Source organism: Marmota marmota, unplaced genomic scaffold (genome assembly GCF_001458135.2).
Source record: "Marmota marmota marmota unplaced genomic scaffold, marMar, whole genome shotgun sequence".
NCBI lineage: Eukaryota > Metazoa > Chordata > Mammalia > Rodentia > Sciuridae > Marmota > Marmota marmota.
In genome coordinates this window covers 3,874,499-3,885,674 of record NW_025999900.1, presented here as the reverse complement: position 1 = coordinate 3,885,674, position 11,176 = coordinate 3,874,499, and the positions used below count along the sequence as shown (strand labels likewise).

General features: G+C 40.7%; 1 protein-coding gene across 3 annotated transcripts in view; it reads right to left on the bottom strand.

The window, feature by feature from the left end:
* Window positions 1-6,264: 6,264 nt before the first annotated feature.
* The window catches only part of Ppp1r36 (protein phosphatase 1 regulatory subunit 36), a 28,267-nt gene continuing 23,355 nt past the window's right edge, over window positions 6,265-11,176 (bottom strand). For 2 of the 3 annotated variants that reach the window (XM_048798494.1, XM_048798496.1), the window contains 4 exons: window positions 7,879-7,921; window positions 7,395-7,573; window positions 7,122-7,313; window positions 6,265-6,637 (listed from right to left, as the gene is read on the bottom strand). In XM_048798494.1, the coding sequence (XP_048654451.1) occupies window positions 6,490-6,637; window positions 7,122-7,313; window positions 7,395-7,573; window positions 7,879-7,921 (562 nt within the window). In that variant the 3' untranslated portion in view covers window positions 6,265-6,489. The remainder of the gene's footprint in view (window positions 6,638-7,121; window positions 7,314-7,394; window positions 7,574-7,878; window positions 7,922-11,176) is intronic. The other variant, XM_048798495.1, reaches the window with a different exon arrangement.

Here is an 11,176-nt window from a genome sequence, read left to right as displayed (position 1 = left end):
ATGACTTGGTTATTTGGGATCCTAGGGAAAAAAAGAAACCCAATTTTCAGGCTGAGTCCTACACAGATGTGGAGCAGATGAACACCCAGAAGGAGTGGCTTTGGGGAAAACAAAACAAAAACACATCATGCCCAACTGTCTTTTCCTACGCAAGGTCTGAAAGCCCGCCGTTTGGGATGAACTTCTTTGGACTAAGAAATTTTACTACCTGGATTTCTGAAAATTCAGGGCCTGGTTGTTGCTGAAGTGATGCTCACAGAGGAGCTACTGGGCATTCAAGAGCCTCAAGAGAACATGGAGAGATTTATACCCTGAGCTTTCCCATCCAGGGCAGCCCCCAGCCCAACCCTCTTGCCTCCTCAAGTCTCACCTCTTACAAGTATCCCCTGGCCCCCACTGCCTCATTGGTTTTCCACCTAAACTGGATCATGCCTATTAACACACACACATGTGTTCCAGTATCTCTGAAAAGCCAAAGCCAAAACAATTCAACAACAAAATAATGCCACCCCTTTGGCCCACAGAGCTGCCTATTGACTGTATTCCTTTCCTTTGCTTCGCAGCAAATCTCTCCTTCTCATAGTCCTGGTCTCCACTTCGCCCTCTGCCTTTCCCCACAGAACCTGTTTGGAGAGGGCGCCACACCTCCAGGCCTGCACAGCTGACTTCCATATTCCCAGATCTAAGGTCACGTCTCTGTTCTCATCCTATTAGTTCTTTCTGTGGCATTTCTCCCCAGCTTCCCGATCCCTACTTCATGACATGCTTTTTCCTTCCACGATTCCTCGCTCTTGGTTTTCCTCTTACCTCACAGGCTATTGGCACATTGTTGATCTATGTTGCTGGAACACATAAGGGATTTACTGCATTTTCCAGCTCCTCTTCTGCTCTTTCCAACATGTGGAAAGCTCTACAGCTGGGTAAGGACCCAGTGTCTTCTCTACTTGCATTAAATCTCTCCTTAGCCAATCATATCCAATCTCAATGGCCACTTACTTCCAAATCTACATTTCCAGGTCTGATCTCTCCCTCAAATCAGTAGCCTCTCACTGATCCCAGTCTCCATTCTCCATTCCGCACTGCCTTCAACCTCCAGCCCACTTTCCACACAGTAGCCAGATGAATCATTTTGAAAATAAATCGAATCACGTCACTACTTTACCTAAAACCCCCATCTGCTCCCCAACCCAATTAATATAGAATCCTAACACCCTACCCACTTACAAAGCACAAATCATCTGGACCTTGCTAACTGCTCCTCATTCATCTAGAAAGACACGGACGACATCTGCCTCATCATGGGAGAATTTGGAGGTCATAGCATAGCAGGTGTACTATATAAATATTTCTTTGTGAATCAGTAAACCAATAATTTAGTAAGACAAACTTGTAATTCTAGACTGGTAGCGATAACTCTGTTCCTCAGAGTTCTGATTTGAAAAGTTAGCATCCATCACCAGCACTCTTCCTGGTTTGCTGTAAGAAGTCATGGGGGTGGGGGAATTGTCTAGTTCTAAAAATCCAAGCAATAGGCCTTTAATGGGAACATGTTACCACAGGAGTCCTGGGATGACACTTAGCGCTCCTCCCCCCTTGATTCTTGGTGTGAAATGACACAAGACTCTTGGATTCTCAAGCAGATGCTGCCTTTGTGTCTGCATCAGTGTGTGACTGTCGGCACATATTAAAGGAGGTGTGAGAAGAGAGATGGTGAGTGTGGGGGAGGAGATAATTACCCCAAGGGAAGCAACAGCACATTTGTACAGTCAGAGGCTGGGAGAAGCAATACAAAAGAGCACACCTGGAAATCCACTGCACTTCCACCCAGGCCTCAAGCCAGCTGCTGGCAGGGGCTGAAGTTGATTGGAGCAGTTACCCATCTATAGGATTTGTGCATTTTGTGATTTTCTTTTTTTTGAGGGAATCTTTTTTTTTTTCTCAAACTTTTCATGCATGCTTTGGTCTGTGCTTGTTGCAAAGCAAAAGAATAATTGGGGGGGCTGGCGTTGTGGCTCAGTAGTAGAGCGCTTGCCTAGCATGCGTGAGGTACTGGGTTCGATTCCTGGCAGCACATAAAAATAAAAACAAAATAAAGGTATTGTGTCCATCAACAACTAAAAAAATTTTGAAAAAAAAACTGGGGAGGGTGCAATTCTCACCAATCACATCCTGGTAGTTCATGGAGAGCTGATACCTACTCGTTTTTATCTCCCAGTCTCCTTTCCACTTCTGCTCCCCCTGCAACTGTAAATATTTAAGTCTTTGCCTCTATTTTTTTTTTTAACAAAGAGCAAAAGCTTAGAAAACCACAATGACATTATTATACCTAAAAAATTTACCAATAATTCCTTAATATCAAATATCCTCCCAGTATTAAATTTCCCTGATTGTATCACATACATTATATATGATATGTATTACATATATATCATAAAACAATTATTAGTTTGTTCAAATTAGGATCCAAACAAGGTCCACAATGTATTTGACTAATATATCCCTTAAGTCTACTTTTCTCACTTAAAGATTCACCCTTTATTATTTGTTGTGGAAACCAGGCCACTTTTTCTGTAGACTCCTCCCTTTTAAAAATTTTCCAACTGCATGCCTGCAGTGCTATGTAGCATTTTCCTCCTTTCTTGGGTTTCCTAGACTGGCTATTAGGCTTAGAGACTCTGTTCTATGCAGTTTTAATTTTTTGGAGGGACTTCTTTAGAGGAAATGTTGTAGACTCCCTACATGATGCCCAGGTGTCTCTTAGGATGTCACCTGCTACTGGCGATCATTGCCTGATCCATTATTCCATTTATGATTTACAAAATGATGATAATATTCTAGCTGTATCCCTTTGTTAATTTTTTTTAGTTGTTGATGGACACACAATACCTGTATTTTATTTATATACATATATATAATATGTATTTTATTTATCTATTTTTTGGGGTGCTGAGGATCGAACCTCATGCCTCACACATGCTAGGCAAGTGCTCTACCACTAAGCCACAACCCCAGCCCTATCATTTCCTTTTAATTTATTTCCTGAAATAGTTCTACAGAGAAAAATTGTCCCTCATCCACTATTTGGGTTGCACTGTACAGCTGGAAAGGGAAATTACTACCTGTCATTTGTTGGGTAGAAAGAGCCAAGGAAAAGAGAAGCTCAGAAGAACAGCTGTGCTGTTTTTATCAAAGCACTGGTGCAGGAGGAGGGGGAATGACTGATGGAAAAGAGATGTGCATTCCCCTCTCGTGTCCTCATCATTTCTGAGGGGGTGATTTCGAGTTGGCCAGCTGCTTGGTCCGAGTCTCCACTTCACAAGTTAGCCTTACCCGCTTGCTCTCCCGTTCTGTCACAGAGGTTTGCTCTTGACTTCCTAGTTCAGCTCTGAAGGCTGGAACCCTCTTGATATGGTTTAGATCTGAAATGTCCTGCAAAAGCTCATGTGTTGAAGGCTTGGTCCCCAGTGCATGGGTTCAGAGGTGACCTTTGGGAGGTCATTGGATCATAAGGGCTGTAACCTCGTTAATGGACTAATCCATTTATGGACTGAGAGCTAAGGGGCTATTGGGAGGTGGTAGAAACTGCAGGAGGTGGGACCTAGATGGAGTAAGTCACTAGGACTGTGCCTTTGAAGGGTATGATCTGTCCCTGTTCCCCCTCTCTGCTTCCCATCAGCCATGAGGTATAGTTTTGCTATACCATGTGCTCCCCATCATGATGTTCTGCTTCGCCACAGGTCCAGAAACAATAGAGCCTAGTGACTATGGACTAAAACCTTTGAAATCTTGAGCCAAAATAAATCTTTCCTTCTTTAAGTTGATTTTATAAGGTGTTTTGTCACAGTAATGGAAAACTGACTAACACACCCACCTTATACTTATTATTCTTCTTTTTTTTTTTTTTTTGGTTTTGTTTTTTTAGTTGTAGTTTGTCATAATACCTTTATTTTATTTTTATGAGGTGCTGAGGATCGAACCCAGTACCCTGCACATGCTCAGCGAGCGCTATACCACTGAGCCACAACCCCAACCCCTCCACCTTATACTCCTTAAGTGTCTCATAAACCTAGCAAGGTACTGAGCACTGAGTAGGTTATCAATAAATTACTTCTTATAAGGTAACAGAATATTTACTTTATCATTGTTCTAATCATTCTAAAAAGAACTTTTAAAGTGCTTATTTGGTTACTGGGCTGAATACAATGATACATTTCCACCTCTCAATGAGTGGTAAATCAATAATGGACATCTTCAGAGATCAACATGAACAAGCCAGATGTTTGAACTAGCCCTAAATGAATACACAAATATGCTTGAAAGGTAAAATATGTTACTGCCAAATTTCCTTCAGAAGGGTCACATCAGAGCATACTGCCACTCCCTCATTCATGTGTGAGAGTGCCTGGTTACCCACCCACTTGCCATTGTTGGTCATTATTTCTTTCAATCTTTGCAAATTCTATAGATAAAGAGTGAAATCATATAATCTAGTTTATTTTTCCAATTGTTTAATATTTTTTTACTGGGCACTTTACCCAAGGGTGCTCTACCACTGAGCTATGTTCATAGTCCTTTATTAGATTTTATTTTGAGACAAGGTCTTGCTAAGTTGTTCAGGCTGACCTTGAACTGGTGATCCCCCTGTCTCAGCTTCCTGAATCACTGGAATTACATGTGTGTACCACTAGGCCTGGAAAAAATTTGATTCTGGAAAGAATTTGATTCTAAATAGTGTCAATGTTCTCAAACTAGGCAGTGGAGGTGGGAGAGGTAACACCTCTACAAAGGTCCTCGTCTCGAGTTGCCACCCACCATTATGCTGGGTTTCAGAGTGACCTGACTGAGGTTCTAAGACCCAGCGCATTTTTCTTTTGCTCTGCTTAGGCCTCTGGGTTTGAGTTAGGAGAAGTAAAGGAAATGAGAATGAATCTTTGCCTAAAGAAGAAAAGGGAGATTATTTGCAAAAGAAGTGATCTGCCATACCAAGCCCTTTGGCATGGATCACCTAGACTGCCTTAGACATTATCCAGAGAGAGAGAGAGAGAGAGAGAGAGAGAGAGAGAGAGAGGGAGAAAGGGCATGCTAGCAGTATGTTGCTAGCAAACTCTGGACACAGAACAACTTTTTGAACCTACTGCCAATCAGACTGCTCTGGAGATGGAAGCACAACAGCCTGTCAATAAAACAAGGGGGGAGTTCACTGGGCTCTCAGCCCCAGAAACTTTCTTTTGCAACCTAAAACTTGTTTAGAGGGAGGTCCATGAATGGAGGAGTCAAATCTACTTTTCTTTCTTGGTATGGAGATTAGCGGAGATCAGAATGCCACATGTTAAGTCCTAAACAGGAATGGTTTGTATCTATGATGGAATTGAAGCCCAAAATAAATGCAAAGACAGAAATGTTGACACAGATAGGCATCAGAAGCAGAACCAGGGAGTAGGTGGCCTTAAGACAATGGCCAAACTAGAAGACAGTTCTGCAGCCACTGACAAAAGCTTAAGCAATAAAATAGCTCCATCTTTCCTAAGTGCTTACTACCCCCACCAACCCCATAGCTCACCTCCACTAAACAAGGCCTGGCCATGGGGTTTTCAGGTCTGAGCCCTGGTATCTTCCACCCATAGCTGCCTGTTCAGGCTCCACACAACTTCAAGATCCATCTCCATATCCATCCCTCCATCCCCAACTTGAAAACCTCTCTCTTTTAAGCTGAGTCACACTGTTTCTCTTTATATCTGACTTCTAGCCTTCTTTTCCTTGCCCTGCTCAGGGAGAAACCTGAATGAAGACAGCATGTCAATCATCTCTACAATACCAGGTGCCACCTAGGTACTGGTTAAACTTTTTTTTGGGGGGGGGGGTGCATGTATGGGATAGTACTCAGGGGCACTTTACCTCTAAACTACATCCCCAACCCTTTTGATTTTTATTTTGAGGCAGGGTCTTGCTAAGTTTCCCAGGCTGGCCTTGAACTGAACTTGTAATCCTCCTGCCTCAGCCTCCAGAGTTGCTGGGATTAGAGGGGGTGCTCCATCATGCCTGGCTTAGTGTTAAATTTTTAATTTGCCTTTTTTGTTTCTGAAATTTTATTTACACACATACCAAAGATGCTTTTTCATAAGGCAAAGTTGGATTTAGAAATGAATGCTTCTTCACCAGTCAACTAAAATACTAGCTAAGTGGCCTAATACTCTTGAAGAGTCACACTGAAGTAGAGGAAGCAAGAAAGTAACAAAATAAACTAATAAAAATAAGAAAATGAACTTTCAAGAGATTTCTGGAATTATTTAATAGTCTATTGAACTTTTAACAAAATAACTTGTACAAACAAAATTAACTTGAATAACTTAAAAAGTTTAATAATAATAACACACATATTGATCCTATATCAAGCAGTTAAGTTGAAGTAGTTTACCTCAAGTGCTGGGACTTGATTACAGAAGTGAAATATACCAGATTATTTAGGGCATATTTAAGAAGACAATGTTTTCATGACTCCAGTGCGTCCTGAATCTGGATGTTATTTCTCTCTACCAGGGATGGAAGTCTTTTAGATGATTTTGCATTTTCTTTTGGTTCAAGGGGGAGAAGGGTATGAGGGTTGAACAGACATCGTGGCTCCCCCAAAATGCCAACTCTGTAAAAAGAATTGTTGGTATAGCTGAGGTAGTATACTAAAACTAAGACAGACAGACAGACAGACACACACACACACACACACACTTTTTTGAAAGTTGTCTCTATTTCATGAATAACCACTGTGGTCTGACATATGAATCCAAAACTCAATCCACAGCAAGATTTTGTATTGACCCTTCCTAAATTTTCCAAAGATGATTCTTACAATACATAAACATCAGCCTTAAAGAATCTGTTACTTACTTCTCCAAGTTAGAACTATTTGGAGTCTAGCATAACTTTCTAATGATTTTTTTCTAATCTCAATGGATATAACTAGAATTGCTCTGGACAGGAAACAGACAGCCAGGAGCAGGGGATTCATGGAAACACAGATGCCTTGTCTTCATTCAATTCTCTGGCAGAGGCATGGATGGTGCTGAGCCCCTGCCCTTTCCAGGTCCAACCCTCAGGCTATCTGGCCTCCCTCCTGAGTCACTTACACTGACATGGGCACAGAGTCCAGACTTTGCATGTGTTTTTGCACCCGGCCTGGGAGTTTGATGCCTCCTAGATGATACTTTTTCTCAACGATATTCTGAGCTTTTTCTCTGAGAGATGGCAGCAGAGTAGACAGTACTGGAGAACGCATGTTAACGGCTTTTTTAATGGCTGGGCGTTTTGCCATCATTCGCCTGTGGGAGAAGAAAGATACCATTTAGATCACCTTATCCAGCTGTCTAGAAACAGCCTCAAGTTTACAAAAGAGATCAAACCTGAATTGTACAAAAGTCATGCGTTTCTTCTCCCCTCCTGATTCTTCATCCTCCCGTTTCCTTCGAGGAATATTGAACATATTGGAGCGGAAGAGCCTTCCTATTTCTTCCTCGATCTCTGTCAAGTGTTGACGTTGGAAGACAATCCATGCTACGTATGCACAGAAAGTGAATAAGGACTATGACAAAAAACAGACAAGAATCATGACTTTCAGAAATGATAAGAAAAACTCTCAACTGTTCATATAACATTGCAAAGTAGATGACCCAATTTCTCAATATCCCTGGAAAGCCATGAAAAATTGGACATGTACTCACTTTCATGGGAGGAAAATCAGACCAAAATCCTAAGGTGTACTATGTGGCTTGTTAGCATTTTTTTAAGAAAGAATATTCACCAAAATAAGTGCCTAAGAAATGACTATTCATCATTGCTATGCACTATGTATCACAGCACAAAGAAAATCCCTAAAATGTGACTCACCTCGAAGAATTTCCAGTCTTTTTGTGTGTCTGACATTTTCTCCCTGCAACATAGCACATTATAACAATAGGCTGAGAGGGAAGTTTAATCTTTAATATTCTAGCTCTTATCTTTCCCAAAATGTAGGCTCATGACCTGTGGCTCCAAGACAATTAGCTACATGAATGCTAGCAAAAGGCAAAGAGAATACAAATGCCTTCTATTCAACTTCCTAGGTGACCCAGGTCAAAACCTCTGGAGTGTTTGGGCAAAAATTAACCAAAATCACCAGGCACGGTGGTGCATGCCTTCAATACCAGTAGCTCCAGAGGCTGAAGCAGGAAGATGGCAAGTTCAAACCCAGCCTCAGCAACTCAGCAAGGCCCTAAGCAACTTAGCAAAACCCTGTCTCAAAATAAAAAAAAGTAAAAAAGAGTTGGGAATGTGATTCAGTGGTAAAGTGCCCTTGGGTTCAATCCCCAATACCCAAAAGAAAAAAAAAAAAGCCAACATAAATTCAAAATAAACAAACCAATGAGAAATTGTATATTTTCAAATGCTTCTGGTGATGTGCTTCTGGTGATGTGTTGGGGACATGAGGAGAGTGGGAAGGTGGTAAACAGGTTATGTGAAGTGATAAATAGATGCGGTTGCACAGAACTAGAGGGTAAGTATAGAATGAAGAAAAACAAAGGTTTTGGCTATTGGATACAAAAAAGAAACAGAAACAAAATTAATAAAATCAACACCACACAATCAACAGACTAAGAACTATATTGTGCTCCTCCTTCTTCTGAGTAACATCTGACATTAAGGAGCCTGGAGCTTTTTCTCTCTTGCTAAACCACACACCCAGACCTGAGCCTTACTCTTAAAGGCAGATATTTGCCCAGCAGTCCTTGCAACACAAATTCATTGTTAAGGCTATTGTACTGGGATGAGCATGCTTAGTAAACCTGACCTTGCATCCTACATGGGTTGTTTTGATTTTGACTTTCAGCTTTAGGGAAGCAGGCATGTCCTGAAGAGTTCTTGAGAGTTGACTGTGGGGGCTGTGTACCTGCAGTCACTTCATCAGTCATGGGGAAGGAGGTCAGACCCAGGGTGCTCCAAGGTTGAAGCTGGTTTCACTTCTGCTTTTTCTTGTGCCTTCCTTGGAGTAACTGTGATTCCTAGGATTCTAGGATTGGTCCTGGGACCAGGCTTTCCAGAACCATCCTGGAAAGTCTAGGGAAGATAATTCCAATCCTCAGGATCTCCATCCTTCTTCCAGGGACTTTGGTTTTTACTGGCCCAAAGCGGCCTTCCACTGGGGCATGAGCCCAAAGAGCTGGCTCATCTTTCACAGCTCTTGTCCTACCTGCTTCTTTGTATATTGGATTCCTCATGTACAAGTCTTCAACACAAAATTAAGGCAACAATAATTACATTAAGTGCAGACTATGTGCCAGATACCATGATGAAACCTTTATATTGATTACCATATTTAGTCTTCATAATACCCATATGAAGTAGTCAGCACTATTATTCCCACTTACAACTAAAAAAAAACTAAAGTTGAGACTAAAAACCAAATATATATGTTTAAGTAGGGACAGATTTTGTGCTAAAATTCATGTCTGTAAGATATATACATCTGTCCTCATAACCAGAATGCTTGGGAAATGGCTTTTTCTTTAGAATAGTTTGCAGATAAAAATATTGAACAACAGAGTCCAGCAGAAACTTTTCAGGGAAAGAAAGCTTCCATGTTTCTTTGGTTTATTCAGGCCTCACCTGAAGAATTTCTGCCCTTTCATACCTCTACCAGATTGAAACTAGAGCCCATGCAGACCTGCCAAGCTGAAGCAGAAAACCAAACAAACTGTTTTGGGAATAATGAGTCAGCTTATGTTCTGGGAGAAAAGTTTAGAGAGACAGCATCTTGGCAAGGTTTTGAAATTAGAGAGTGACGTCCATGAAACACACATTCTCCCACTCTCTCTCTCTTTCATTTTTTAGTTTAGAAGGAAAGGTAACATGAACGTCCTTCACTTTCCTTCAAATTGGTATAAATACCTGAACTCTTATCTCTCTTAAAGCCTAAAGCAAACTGATGTGGCCCACACCTGGGAAATGAAGAATGGAAGACTGGGTCTTGCCATTCTGATTTATCTCTGTGAGGGAAACTGAAATGAGTCCAGGAAATGGATGTGCGGCAGGGGCACTGTTTGGGATCTCAAAGTTCAATCTCTGTAAATTCATCTGTTGCTGGTGAACTGTGGATCATTTTCTCTTTTTTTTGTATTTTATAATTTCTATATTAAGTACATAGAACCTAAAATCATTTAGAAATTTTTTGATTTAAAAGAATGTAAGACACCTCCTCCTCTGCCAAAATCACCTGCAAAATTAAACAAGGTTTGTAATAGCACAATCCAATAGTAACATAAGGTAAGCCATAAATATAATTTTAAAATTTCTAGCAGCCATGGTAAAAAAAAAAAACAAACAAACAGGTGGAGCTGGGGGTATAGCTCACTTGCTTAGCAAGCACAAAGCCCTAGGTTTGATCCCCAGCACTGCAAAATAAAAAAATGAATAAATAAAATGGTGATGTTAATTTTAACAATATACTTATTTTATCCAAATTCCTGGAATATCATTTCAATATATACTCAATATTTTAAATTGATAAGGTATTTTATTTACCTTAAAGCTTTTTGTACATATTTTATATACTGCATATATTTAACACTTATAGCATCTCTCAATTTGAAGCTACATTTCAAATGCTCGGTAACCACATATGGCAAGTGGCTACCATGCTGGTCTGCAAGAGCACTGTATAATCCACCTTTGAGGGCACAATCCAAAGGAAAGAAGGGAAAGGTGACCTGATGGTAAATCCAGAGATTTTTTTTTTTGCAGTGGCCTATTAAGATTCTTTCTTATTCCTTGTTGCTACTTTAGATTGTTAGCTCTAAATCAAAATGAAGAAAGTATATTATTAGTTATTGTGAAAGGATATAAAGCCTAGAGCCAAGGTTTGAACCTAGGCTCTAGGCTGGGGAAAAGAAAAAATTGTGTTTTCCCATTTGCCCACTATGGCTTTAGGTGAAATCAAGTGTGTTGGTAAGTTTCCATCGCCATAACAAAATTCCCAAGAGAGTTAACTTATAAGAGAAAAGGTTCATGGGGCTGGGATTGTGGCTCAGCAGTAGAGCGCTCGTCTAGTGTGCGCGGGACCTGGGTTCGATTCTCAGTACCACATAAAAATAAAGTCATTCTGTTATGTCCCTCTACAAAAAAAAAAAAAAAAAAGGTTTTGACACCAGTG